Source organism: Poecilia latipinna, unplaced genomic scaffold (genome assembly GCF_001443285.1).
Source record: "Poecilia latipinna isolate Pla-1442-1.1 unplaced genomic scaffold, P_latipinna-1.0 Scaffold364, whole genome shotgun sequence".
In the NCBI taxonomy this organism is placed as follows: Eukaryota; Metazoa; Chordata; class Actinopteri; order Cyprinodontiformes; family Poeciliidae; genus Poecilia; species Poecilia latipinna.
Genome location: NW_015112980.1, coordinates 399,759 through 414,627, shown reverse-complemented (window position 1 = coordinate 414,627; position 14,869 = coordinate 399,759). Strand labels below are relative to the sequence as shown.

Here is a 14,869-nt window from a genome sequence, read left to right as displayed (position 1 = left end):
TCCAAGTATTCCAATTTATTTTTTTATTTATTTTTATTGGAAATGGATGTTATTCATTGTAAATACAAACGTAAATAAAAGGGATTTTGCATGTTTCCTGTATTAAAAGAAACATCTACTTTTCAGGTAATGTGGGAAAAATATATTCTCAGTTGTAATAGGTTTTGGGTCACTTTCTTATAAAATGCTTTCTGGCAGATTTTTTTCACTTGAAACACAACATTTTTTCCATGTAATAAGTAAAATAATCAGCCGTTGGAACTGGTATTTCTGTCAGTATTCCAAGAATTATTTACTCAAAACAAACTCGTATATCTTGCTTACTTGTAAGTTAGTTTCGTCGTATTTTAAGTTTAAGATTCACACTAGAAACTAAAGGAAAAAAAAATACTTGGTAAGATTTTGTGTTTTTGCAGTGCAACTGTGGAAAAGGATATGTGGCAACTATTAGTGGTTCATTTTGTTAAAATAAACCAAGAAAAGTCCAATATAAATTCACAAGACACAGATTGGGGGCTCTGCCTAGTGCTAGAGGAAGAAATGTTTTAGTTAGTCCGCTTTAATCAAACTCTAGAGTCTTTTTGCCAGGCAGTCCGGTTCGTTTGGGGATGTGTGAATGCGTAATCAAACTCTGATGCGGACCAGAGTTCCTACAAACCTCGGTTTGGTTCAGCTGAAGTGAACTCTGGTGCGGTTCAAATGCATATGTGAATGCAAGTTGACTTGAGACGTGTTCAAAAGCAGGAAGCAGCCTATACCGCAGGCCATTCTGGGTAAATACATAAAAAACAAATGTGTGAGTTTAGCACTAGCGGTAGAAACGGCTAGTGGTCTTTTGCCAAAGACAAAAAGGAATCTGACAACCACTAAAAGCTGATGCCCCAGTTTGCTTATGTTTTGTGAAGAAGGAAGTTGCGCTCAGTGTTTCTTCTGAGGTTTTTGTGTCATTCCTTTCAGTGGTCCTTGGTGCAGCGCCACCACAGGCAAGGAGGGGAACAGGTCTTTCCAATTAGTTTGGTTTGTTTGATACAGTGCAATGTGAGAGAGAAGCGCAGGAGCCAAAAACGTAACAAATGTTACAGTTTTGGTCTTTAAACTGAGTCTACCTGACTGTCAGACATGGAAACACGTCCCTCTGCCTAGACTAAGGATAATCTATATGAACAGAAGTGATGTCATTCAGATCTGAGATTGCAACTGAATCTGCTGTCTGATAATGGGCAAACGGGATTTCCACACTAATCACATGAGATGACAGCAGCACTCCAGCTAACAAGGTAAGAAGAACTAAGTGGAGAGCTGCTCCCTCCCTCCCTCCCTCCCGCTGAAGCCCATTCAGGCAGGGCCGACAGACCTAATGGAGAAGCAACGGGGAATGACAGCGGTTGGCTTGTGTCGGCCTGGAGATGGCACATACGGGAGGGAAGCCATTAGCAGATAAATCCATAAAATTAACGTGGAAGGGAGGGGAGGAAAGAGCGATGCCATGGGGGACAGAGAGGTGTTTCACAGTTGGCCAAAAACAGAATCAGCTGAGTGTAATCATCAAACACACCGAGGCTAAGGGCTCCGTTTCCGGAAATGTTTGTTTACTGCAGCCCTCATGAAGAAGAGGCTGGTTCGACCTTCAGCTGACTCCAACCTCAGTCCTCTCCCAAGACGGTCAAATGAGGCTTTTAATGGTTCCTCGCTACCTTTGGTGTATATATATATATATGAAGCGGCTCCCTCTGTGCAACCGGTACAGAACCAGGCTGTTGCTCTGTGCTAAAAACAGCCATGCCACTCAGAAAGATCAAACTATCCAATGGGTGTTCAGTCCTGTGCTGTTGCTAGGCCCCCTCTCTCTGTCTCTCTTCTCCATCTCCCCCCTCTGCTCCGTAGGACATAACACAGAAAAATGGCTGAATAATAAATTCTAACTCAATAAACCAGGAGACAGCAGCTGCACTCAGACAGAAAGCCCCTTGTCTGGGTCTCGATTCTTCGCTGTAGAAAAGCTTTGAGAAAAATCCCTCACGAGGCTGGGAATCACAACAACCGTCTGTTTAGAGGCTAAAATAACTGGCTTTTTTCAGCTGATGCTATCGTAAAATGTTAGTTATTATCACTAACCGGAGTGGCTTGTACTCCTGTACGGTGTTGATGTTGTGGTTATCAGGTGGAGGAGAGGAGAGAGCAGCAGCAGCAGTGATGGAGAAGCAGATCACCAGTACATTAGCATTGGTCGCTTAGCTCAAATAATGCATTCTACTTGAAAACACTAATATTGAGTTAAATATGCATGTGGATTAAAGTCAAATCTGTGATTTAATAAGAACTATGTTTTGCTTCGTCCAGAGGATCTGAACTCTCGAAACGACTACGTCCTGGAGGCGTGAACTCCACTGAAGTTTAAATTTCACCCAATCGCTAACGTTTGGCCATGACGTTTGTAATGCTCTCACAGCTGAGACAGAAGAACCGATCCGAACGAGGCGGCTGCTGATGCTAACTCAGTATCTGCACGCGTGGTCAATTAATTAATTTTCAAAGTTAAGAATGAAGCTAAAATATTTCCCTTGTCATGAATCTGTGCATGTCTTACTAGCTAGCTGCTTTCACTTAGTGTCATTATTTCACTAATCAATTCATTACCATTAATCAGGTTAATAGTTTCAGCGCAAGTTATGTTATTTTAATGTTTGAGTCTAGGAGTCTGTATTTCACCTCCTACTCAGAGATGGAATATTTAAATGCATCATTAAACAGATCAACGCTTGGTACTTAAATGTGTATATTCCAGGCTGGCTGCTATGCTAGTATCTGCAGTGCAGTATTTTAATAACCAGAGCCGAGGTTAGACACTTTAGTCCCACCAAGTTTGTGCCTGAAGGATAAATGCTTATCAATGAGTCACAACTGAAGTACAGGCATAGAAAATTGAAGTAGTAAAGAGGAAAACTCTCAACAACTGAGCTCAACCTAGTGGAGAGAAGGCGTTTTCTACTGCACTCCCTGAAATTAGACCTAAAGTAAACTGACAGACACTATATAACTAGTATATGGTTTCTTTCACAAAACATTTACATCACAATCCCTCAAAAACGAATCCCTCATTCAGAAATAACCAGAAGACCATAGAAGTTGCTGGGTGATATGACTTAAAAATAAAATCCCTATTTTTTTTCATACCAGATCCAATTTTAATCAATTTACTTTCATTTCTAAAAAAAAAAAAATTACAAATGATAGAAAATGTTTTCAAAAAGTGGCTTATTATTCAATCATCCCTTCTGTGAGTTATACAATGGAGTGTCAGGGCCAGGTTACACATTTTTTAAATTGTTTAATCATGAGAATGTAGTTATAACAGTTGTAGCAGAATAGAATTGCAATTCTACCAGAAGAATGTCTTAAAATTTGTAGAACCTCACCTGGGGATGGACAATAAACTAAAAATAAATAATAAACAAAACCAAAAACAGTGGTCGATATACATCTGATAGAACATTCAATAATTTCACTGAACTTTGATCCAGAACCGCACAGCATTCTGGGGGATGTAGGCAGAGGAAAGGCTTTAGCTGCTCTCACAGTCAGCTAAACTAGGTTGGTGAAATCAACTAACTCACTCACTCTTTGGTTACCTAGCAACTCGCTCACTCTTTGGTTACCTATCAACTCGCTCACTCTTTGGTTACCATAAATAAGAAACAATGACAAGAAGTGAAAACTCTCGATACAACAGCTTCACATATTTAAAACAAAAATAAAAACTCAATAATTATTGATAGACTGATATGAACCCTTATACTATGGTATGTTTTTCAGCCATATTATCCAGCCCTGGCTGTAACTAAAGTTTATTTTAGTTATTGATTATTCTATTATTAACTTCATTTACTATTAGAAATACATGAAAAGATGCAAATAAACAAATAATCCCATTTCTTTTTAAAATAAAAAAATATTTTGCAGTCAGATAGGCGCAATCAGTGCCATAAAAATCCCTAATTTTAAGTCAACTTATCGTAGTAATTCAACAATGAAAACTAAACATAGATTAGTTATTTTCCCTTACAGATAAATATACTTGGCAAGATAAATGGAGTGAGAGTCTTACAAAGAGTGATGGTTATAGAGGATACCTCCTAGACACTTTTCACAGGTTTAAATTTACTCAACAGCGAAACATATGGGTTTTATTTCTATGATGTTGGATTGTTGTATATAGTTTTATCCTTTATAAAGTGGAGCTAATCCCAACGTTTATCATCATCATCAGCAACATCAACAGGTCAGCAGCCCAACACAGGGAGGACACAGGCACAGAAATATCAAGAAAAACTCTCCGTCATGCTAGCAAACATGGCGGAAACAAACCAGCCACAACCCACAGCAGGAACAATGACAAAGTGGAAACTTTATATCTAAATCAGGGACTTTCTGGCTGTGAACAGACAATGCTAACCACCACACCACCATCCAGACCCTGTTTTTTTCTGTACTTTCCTTACAGTATATTCATCAGGGAATGATCTTTAATTGTGTATTCATCCTTTTGAAATGCGTGATTGGCCTAAAACATCAGGACAGATAAATGGAGCTTTTCTTTTTACAGCATGCATCCTGCTTTCAGTTTCATTTCAATGCTTCCCATTCGAGAAACAAAAGACAATACCCACACATTAATCAAAGAAACAGTCCTCCAATTTTCTCTTTATTGTTCACAAAAAAAACAGCCACTCTATAATCAACTCTGCTCCCAACAAACCATTTAAATACAATATATAAAATATCCATGTTTCCATCTTCAATTATCTGCACTTACAAGCAATAACTCTATTTAATTACAGCTATGTTTTATAGTCTGCCAGTTTTCTGAGAAAACAGTTTCAGGCTCAAATTCACTTCATGTGAAAATATGTTTCATGCAAAACCTGCCTTGTATTTTCCAGAAAATGTAGCCTAAACATGTGCTTCTTTAGGTGAAACTCATGCAACTATATTCAGTGTTCTTCAAAACATAATGTTCTGTTTTTGCACACTTGTTATTTTAGTACTAATATATTTTTATGCATCCTGTACAGTATCATTTACAATATACAAAATATCACTTGGCAGCAAAATTCCCAATCAAAGATTATTGTAATTTGTTCTAAAATAATTATTTTTGTTAAATGAAACTTAAATATGACAATTTGTCATATTTATTCAGAAACTGTTAAAGGGGACACACATTTTTTAAAATTGTTATATGGCAAAGCAAAAATCCAATATGTATGTATTTTTCTGTAAATACTAAAGTTATAATAAATGAGACTGAAAGCAATAAAATTAGTTGCAAAACTTAAATAATTTCTGAAGTTGACTTACTTCTGCCACAGCAGTATTTAAGAGAAACATTCATTACAATTAGTCATGAATAATGTCATTTATAGTCAGTCTGATATGAAATTGATCACCAAATATTCCTCTGAAATGAAGCATAAACTTCCGTTTTATCTGTCGTCATTCTTGTATAAATAAAAAAAACTGCTTACTGCCACTAAATTAAAACTTTCTGCTTTAAGTCAGATATGAAAACCAGAATTATTAATATTTGGTAGACACTGAGATATTGACAAAAATATTTTTCTGATAGGTCAGTTTACAACAGTTGAGTTAAACGGATGTGGTGTTATGGGCAACACCTTTAAGTTGCTGCTTCTTTGTGAGATATCATGAAAGTTACCCAAGACGTCAGTTCAAGAATCACGGACCTCAACGAGTTTGATTTGATGTCCAGATGCCTGAAGGTCATGCACTCATTGGTTCAAACACATATATAAAAGTCCAGGTCAAACACCAGGTGAATAAACAAACATGGCACCTTCCAGGAAAAGACGGGTTCTGTGTCCCAGGAATTGAGCAAATTTAATGTGGAAAGTGAAAATCAACCCCAGAACCAAAGCTGGTCCAGTCCCAGCATGAACTGAAAGGCCATTCAGCGAGGAAGAAGTCAATACTCCAGACAATTATAACAAGAAAAACAAATTAAAGACAAAGGCCCAAATATTTGAAGGCACGTAATGAGGTTTGATGAAACTTAAGTTGAAGCATTTGGCCACAATTTAGTTAAAATCTAATCAAATCTAGTCAGTCACTTTTTACAAAGTAACAACAGAATAAAAAATGTGTGCAGTCGACTTAGCAAGGTATAGACATTAAAATGCAGAAATTATTAACAAAGCAAATAATAATACTAAAATTATACAGGATATACAAAAGTCCAGCTATGTAAATAAATAGCAGTGGTTAAGTTAAAGTCTCTATTGCACATTATAAAATGATATAAAGATGTTTTATTGTTAATTCAGGATCATTATTGCTCCCGGATAAAGCAAATTAGCATTATTTAGATTTGCCACAATAACATTTTGCTGGATGATAAACTGTCCCAGTAATTATTGCAATAAATTATAATATTATTGTTTTCAGACCATTTTCAAGTAATAAACTGATAATGGCATAATAATGCTAGTTCACCCTCTCAATGACCAATAAACAATCATTAAAGAACACTTTACACTGGAACTGGCAGATATTTTAAATATCCAAAGTAATAAAATAAAGAAAGAATAATAAACACTTATAACTGAAACCACAAATAAAACGGATTGATAACCAATAAGCAATTAATTGCATATTGCAACATTTGCTTTCGAGACTGGGAAGACCAAATAAAGCTTGAAGTACAGAGGTGGCAGAATAATGCTGTGTGGCTGTTTTGCTGCAGGAGAAATTCAAGAACTTCACATCAATCAAAGTTCACGCTTGGCCACGTATGGGCTCTCCAGATGAACGACGACTAACACTGCTAAAGGACAACAAACACAACGTTTTGGAGAGGCCATCATGAAGCTCTGATCTACAGATAATTTGTGGGCAGATCTGAAAATGTGTGGCTAGCGAGGCTACCTTTAAACATGAATCAAATACATCAGTTCGGTCAGGAGGAATGGGCCAAACTTCCAGCAAACTATTGAGAGAAGCTTGTCGAAGGAAAACCTAAACACTTGATCCAAGTCATACAGTTTAAAAGGCAATGCTGCCAAAAGCTGCTCTACAGTTTATTTTAAAAACCGATTATTCAAGATTAATCATGACTAATCTGATTGTTTCAGTCGTAAATCCAATCTGACTTAAATCAGGAAAAAATAGTCAAATTTAATGCGAGACCGTGAGAAAAATACTGTTCTAGTTTATTTCAATAATCAATTAATAACGATTAATCTGATTAATCGTTTCAACCTGTATTCCAGCCTGACCTAAAACAGGAAAAAACCATCCAGTTAATGTCAGACAATGAGAAGATTGTTCTAGAGTTTATTTAAGTAATTCATTAATGATGATTAGTTATGATTAATCGTTTCAGCCCTAAGTCGAGCCTGACTTAAAACAAGAAAATATGATCAGATTTAAGGTCAGTTTATTTCAATAATCGATTAATCTGACTAATCATTTCATCCCTATTTTCAATTTGACCTAAAACAGGAAAAAAATAATCCAATTTAATGTCAGACAGTGAGAAGATTGTCTAGAGTTTGTTTAAATAATTGATTACTCATGATTAGTCACAATTAATCCGATTAATCGTTTCATCCAAGTCCAACCTGACTTAAAACAGGAGCAAAATAGTTAAATTTAAAGTCAGACAGAGAGTAAAAGGATGTTCTAGAGGGTATGTAAATATGTGGTCTGAGTACTATAAACTTTCCCAGACGATCAAGAGCCGCGACTGAAGCCGACGTGTCTGACACAGAACCGGAGGAACAAACGAGCTGTAATGCGGCAGGAGCTGATGCGTTGTTACCTTGAGTGAATCAAAGCAGGCGATGACTCGGCCGTTCTCCACATGGCAGCTCCGGGAGGGATGTGCAAACTTACAATCGGTGTCAGACCGCGAGCAGGTGCCTCTCTGGTACTCGCGACACACTTCCAAGGTCAGCCATTTGGTGTCTCGTCCCATGGTCATGCTGACAGCCATCTGAGATGCTCACAGACACTGAGCAAGGGGTGGGAGCGAGTGGATGGAAAAAAATGGTCTAATGCGAGCAGGGCTGACTAATAGTGATTCAAGGGAGAGAGAGAAAAAAAATCCCCTTGGGGAAAAAAAAGCAAAAATATTTTTCCTTCAGAGCAAATAGGTAGCAAGTCCCTTCAGACTGGAGTATTTTGGGGGATGTTTATTAGCTGTTCCTGGGAAAACTGTCAGCTGAAGTTTTACTGGGTGAGATAGCAGAGGTTAACTGGGAGCAGAGACCAGCTCTGTCTCAAGAGAAAGAAAGAAAAACGTTCAGGAAACATCACCGTAGTCCGCTCAGATGCGTCTCTTTTACATTCATGTCAACATGGTCAGAGCAGAGGAAGTCGCTGCAGCTCTGTTGTAGTTGTTATTCTCTGACAGACGGAGAGGAAAAAGCAGAACCTTACACCCGTAATGTCCTTGTAATGACGAGACAAAGCTTCAGCTCAGCTCTGGGTATGTGGGGACTGCAGCTCAGCAACGTGGGATGGATGACTTTGTGGCTGTCAGGACAAAATATAGCCTCCATTCAAGGCCAAACGCACACCGAGCCCTCTCTCCTGCTGTAGGACAAAACCGTACTGTAGGCACTTTGGAGTCCCGCTTCCTCCTCTTACTCGAGTCTGCTTCTCATCCCTCCGTCTCCGTTGCCTCTGTTGTCATCCTCACTGACCTCTCCGCTGCATGTCTTTGCTCGCAGTCTCACTGTGAATTGCAGAAAACAGAGAAAAAGCGACCGTTTAGGCTGGAAACTGCTACGTCTTTAGGATCACGCTGCAGGAGAAGAAGAAAACAAGCAAAACAGAGGAGGGAGGGAGCAATGAACAGGAAAGGGCAAGCTATATCTTGATTAAGTGATACAGATAGGAGTGAGAGAGAGAGAGAGAGAGGGGGAGGATGGAGGGAGGTTGCAGGCAGGACAGAGACGTCACCTCAACTCATTTACTTTCTGCCCTGCGGAAACTGGACATCAACTTGAGACGTGGTGAGTAATATTGTCCTTGACGTGGCAAAGTTCGGTCGATTCCCCCGAATGAAGACGTACGGAAAAGACGACACAGCGTAGTTCTTCACAACTACAGCTGCTGTGTGTAATGCAGAGCAGCAGCCAATCACGCTGCGTTTTACAGCCAAGCAAAGCATCTCACTGATCAATGAGGGAGCACAGTAGAAGGAAGACTCCTCCTTTCACAGAGCCTGTCCTTGTTCCTCACTTTTTCACACTGGAGCCAGCACAGTCATGACAGTCACGTCTGAGCCACATGCTAATATTCAAACTGTGCAGCAGCTCTGCCTGCACACAGGGACGGAGGAGTTTCTCACATCTTGCTCAAACATACTGCAGCGTGATGCAAGGATGATGCATGCAGACCTCTGTTCTGCTCACAGTCAGGGAGCAGAGTCACGTGGCCAGACACTAAATGAATACAGATAATAAGACACACAAGTGCATGACGAGGGAAATGTTGTAGCTTCGTTTTTAATTTAAAAGATGAAATGTAAAGGGAAGTAGAGCTGAAACGATTAATCAGATTAATTGTGACTAATCGATTATTGCGACTAACTGTAGAACAACCTTTGTTCTAACTGTCTGACATAAAATTTGACTTTTTTTCCCCGTTTATGTCAGATTGGATTTAGGGGTAATCGATTTTTGAAATAATCGTCAACTAATTTAGTAATTAATTAATCAATAACTGGAGAACACAGACTTCAGAAAAGGCTGTTTTCTGAAAGAACAAAATATTCAGAGCAGTAATTATTCTTCAACTTTTATTTAGCCAGGATAAAACTCCTCAATATCAAATATCTCTTTAAGAAGTGTGTCCTTCTAAAAAAGCTATAAAAACACATTTCAATATCAGCATCACAATTAAGTCAAAAGTGTACAAAAATATAAGAATTTTGCATTTAAGATCAAGAAAAACTTCTTTGTTTGTAAATATGTTCTACCCAGAACTAAATTTGCAGTTTTACCTTCACCTGGTTCAAATTCTGTAAAAGAAAATCCTGTTAAGCACCTTTTGCTACCTATTTATTAATCACTTAATCCAAAATATAGTAAATATAGTTAAGCATCAGGAGGTGAGTTTTTCACATGTTGATGTCAGAAGTACGTTTTTGCTGCAGATCTTTTGCTACAAATGATCAAGTATACGCCAAAGCAATACTATGACATGTAGATGATTAAATGTTTATTTTCTTATCTACAAAAGGAATTTATCTGTTTATTTGCAAATTATAATGCATTTCTAATATTGCATAGAAAATGCTTAAAAGTAAAATCTGCTGAATGTGCCAGTTTATCTGATTAATCGTCAGAATAATCGATTACTAAGATAATAGTTATTTGCAGCCGTAAAGGTAAGGGAAAAGCTTGGTATATAAAACCTCAAGCAGCTCAATAAAGGACAGAACCGGAGGAGAAGAGGGCGTTGGAGCAGATATTATCAGCCTCTATGTCTGATGGAAGCAGACACAGACGGAGGAAGCAATGGGGGGGACCACGGTGAGGGAACGAATGTGTGTGTTTGTGTGTGACGGCATGCAGATACACAACATGGACGGGTAATGCTGCAGCAGGGACCGATGGACCAGCAACACAAAGTCACATCCCAGGCCAAACAAGAGAGGCAGAAATGAGAGAAGAGCAGGTAACAATTGCTTCGCTTGCTGAACCATTACGCTTATCGGTGCATCCTCCTCCTCCAAAGCCTACAGATCAATACAAACTTTTCTCTGGGGGGGGAACTAGACAAGCGTTCCTCCTGCAGCTTCGCCCGTCCTGCGTTTATGTCCACGTCAGTGTCAAGAGTCTGTGCTTACGCACACCCTGACGAGGCAAAAAGCATCCAACATCATCAAAAAGCTCCTTAGCAACACTCCGAACACCAAATGCTGCACAGCTGCCATTGCAACCGCTTGTGGAGAGATATGCAGAGACACTGGCTCCTCTCCAAAGCTATCCTAGTTTACACTGCAGCCGGTACCTGTGAAAATAAACAGGAATGACCTTTCACTCACTGATAAAGCGCTCAGGAGTCACTGCAGCCTTTGGATTAAGGATTTTTCACTTGGATTCATCAATGATTCCTCAATTCACTCCAACTGTGCAGATCAAGCACTAAAATATCTCTAAAAATGTAATTCTTGTTCACTAAATGCATCACACCACATTTATTTTCATGGACAATGTTTGTTACATGTAATTAATGCATTAAAACTAAATTTACTTTTCACTTGGCAGACACTTTAGACAAATTGAGACACAAACACCCTTTCTCCTCACTGTCTGAAGTTAAATCAGATTTGATTTCTTGCTACCAAAAGTATTTCTATTTACTAAATGCTACAATGATGAGAGAGAGAGAATATGTCAGGGATTTATTTGTTAATCAATTCAAAATCAGAAGTTTTCATACATTTCCTAAACATTTGGAAGCATTTTGCCTTAAAAATGTATGATTTGGGTCAAACGTTTTGGGTTTCTTTCTACAAGCTCCTGACCAGTTTCTGCTGACAGAATTGGTGGAACCAAGTCCGGTTTGTAGGACTGAGGTCAGCGCTTTGTGATGGCAAAACATCAACTATGTTGTCCTTAAGCAATTTATATCTACTTTACCTGAATGTTGAGTTATTGTCCGTTTGGACCTGAGCTTTAACTTCCTGGTTGACGTCTTTGGATGTTGCTTTAATTTTTCTACATAATGTCCTTCCCTCATGATGCAAAACAGGCCCACAACATGATGCTGCCACCACCATGCTTCACGGTTAGAATGGCACAAGCATCCCCATTTTTCCTCCAAATGTAACAGTGGTTCTCTTCCTGATTCTCTGGCTGATTTATTTTGATTTTCCCCATCAAGTCAAACAAGAAATGATTGTGCTTCGGGTGTGGCCTTAAAATTTATCCACAGGTATGACTCTAATTAAATCAAATGTGTCAATCAACCTGAAGCGATGACATCATCACCATGTTTGAAGTGATAGTCATTGGTCTGCATGTAAACTTCTGATTTTGAAGGCATTAAGAAATAAATATTCATTCATCATTATTGTGGTATTTAGCATGTAGAAATATTTTTAATAATTCTAATTGACATAAAACAGGAGAAGTTTGGTCTGATTCAACTTCAAACAGTGAGAAAAAAATGTGTGCGTCTTTTATTCTGTGTATGTTCAACTGTGTTGATGTTACTCTATAAAGAGCAGCACAGAAAAAAAGACATAATATGATGCTTAATGGGAAACTGCACTTGAAAACGAAAAATATTTGCTTTAGTATTTATAAATAAACGTCTGAGACAACATTTTTATAAATACATTTTGCAGCAGAATATTTATGATTTCATGATCATTTGATTAGATTAGGTTCCCCAGTTTTGTTTATGTTTTCGTTGCAAATGCTGTGAAGCTCGGGTATTTTTACTTGAGCTTATCATGCTGCAGAATCTCATAACCAGACTGGAAATCCTCCAACAGAATAAAAACAAAATTAACCCCATAAAATAATCGTACTGGTCCATGAAAACCCTGATCAGTGCATCTATCACAGCAGACATGAGAGATGAACAAATATTCAGATAAATGACCAAGCATTCAGTTTAAACATGTTGGTTCATACTGATCGAGTAACAAAGCTCGATTGTTTCTGGTTAATTAACGATGCATTTATTATACAACCTCACTCCTCAAGTCACCAGACAATGAAGAAAGTGTCATTTAAATATTACTTTTACAGTTAATTTAGAGCAGGACTTATTCTCCTGCAGATAAAGTTCTCCTTTCAGACCTATTGGGATGTAACACTAACATATTTTTAACTTAAGATATAAGAGCTTATATTTGCCCAGTTTTTGCTCTGCGGTCTAAAGAATAAAACTGAATAATTAAACAGAGGAGGGAGTCTGGAGGTTACGGGGGTCGACATGCAGGTGGGACCTGGCTGGGTGGCACAAGGTGGACAGACGAGAGCAACAGTAGCTGACACAACTGTGCAGCGTCCTTCATCAAACACGGAGCAGCAGAAGGCTTCCGACAGCGTAACCTTTAGCTGAGCTCTGACGTGTGCATTATGGCTGCAGACAGAGGGCCATCTAAACAGGAGGGCTGCAGAACGACACAGAGGAATATCTTAATTTCTCTCCAATCTAATCTACTGCAAGACTTCCTGCTGAACGTGTGTGTTTATGCTTGCTGTGTGTTTGTGTTGAGCATCTGGAGGACAACAGTTTAAATAAGCTTTTTGTTTTTTATCTTTGGTGACGATATTTGATTGTTGTGATGTTAATAATGTTTATTTGTGTTATTGCCAAATAAACACAAGTCATTTTTCCCCATTATTAATAAAGAATAAAAGGAATAAAAATAAAAAAGAGAATCAAACAAATTTAAAAATTGATGACAATTCGAAATATTTTTAAAGGTATGGCAGAATTATCGTGTTTTTTTTTTTATTATATCTTTTTCAAGTTAGCCATTATGCAAATTTGCTTGTACAATTTTGCCAACAATTTGAAATGTTCAGCCTTTAATGTCTGGATCCTTGTTTATAATTTAATTTACAAATCACAAATAATGTATTTTTTAAATGAATGAATAAAAACAAATGTGGAAGGTTTTGCTTGTATTTTATTCACTCCCCTCTACTTCAATGCCCCTAAATAAAATACAGTACATCTAATCACCTCAAATCAGAGCATATTCTTTTAGAAACTGATTTTTAAATCTCCTTATCAATCAAATCTGTCTGAGCTATTTAGAAAGACAAATTTGACACACAAATTATAGTTCCTTCAGGTAGTAAAGACACCCAGTCAAACTTGAGGCTGTAATTAGAGCAAGATGGTTCCACAAGGAAGCTGGATATAAATGCACACCACACTTTTCAGATTCATATCTGTAAAAAACTGAACAATCTTGAAGGTCATGTATGATTTTCCCTCCCACTTCACAATTAGACACTATTTCAAAGGTATATAAGACCATGAAGTGAAAAACACAGCAACTTGAGAGGTGGGGATTCTCTGGTAAAATTTCACCTTCCTAGTTTTTATTCCCTTTATTGTAAACAGCGTCAGTCAAATTTTCACTTCATGTCTGAAAACATTTGGGTTTTTCCTATTATGTCCATTTTGGTTCCATATGGGAATATGACTTCCCTGTGGGAGTTTTTTATTCAAACTGGAGTTACCTCACTCCAAAAAGCTTGGTGAATTCCGGTTTTAGAGGTGAATGTGGTTGTGTAACAGCAACTAGAGCTGCGAAAACACGACTTTAATCTTCATCAGCTTTATCTCAGGGTTATCATTCACTAACTTGAAAACAGGTTTTCAAGGATGACAGCAGAAACAGTCCAACATCAGCCACCAAGCGATTGATTTAGAAAGCGCAAGGAAACCAATCTATAAATTACAGTGTGAGAGAAAGGCAGCAGCTTAAATGGAGAGAGCAAAGTAATTAGGTTAAGTATTGGTAATCCTTTCAGCTCGTTAAAAGCACCACAGCTTTAGATCACACAACCATGCAACGCCTTACTTCAACAAACAAATCAGCTTCACCTAAGCATAAAAATAAATAACTCAGGCTTTTACAGTATTGGCGCAAAAAAAAAAAAAAAAAAAACTGGCCACCCCGAAAAACCCCCCCCCCCCCCAAAAAACATTAAAAGCGATCAACAGCAAGATGACTAGATAGTGACCAAGTCGTATATGTGAGAGGAGAAATGAAAACTAGTTGCGTGGGAAAGGTGACTCCACGGACGCCTGTCAGTGTGAGCCTGGTTTGTCAGTTTATCTGTGTTTATATTAAGTAAAGAAA

At 38.0% G+C, this 14,869-nt stretch overlaps 1 protein-coding gene across 6 annotated transcripts in view; it reads right to left on the bottom strand.

The window, feature by feature from the left end:
- mbnl3 (muscleblind-like splicing regulator 3) overlaps positions 1 to 14,869 on the bottom strand; it is a 31,985-nt gene that overhangs the window by 12,984 nt on the left and 4,132 nt on the right. For 4 of the 6 annotated variants that reach the window (XM_015036312.1, XM_015036313.1, XM_015036309.1 and 1 more), the window contains exon 2: positions 7,838 to 8,755. In XM_015036312.1, coding sequence (XP_014891798.1) covers positions 7,838 to 8,011 — 174 coding nt within the window. In that variant the 5' untranslated portion in view covers positions 8,012 to 8,755. Of the gene's footprint in view, positions 1 to 7,837; positions 8,756 to 8,982; positions 9,179 to 14,869 lie in introns of those variants that run through there. The other 2 variants (XM_015036310.1, XM_015036311.1) reach the window with 2 other exon arrangements.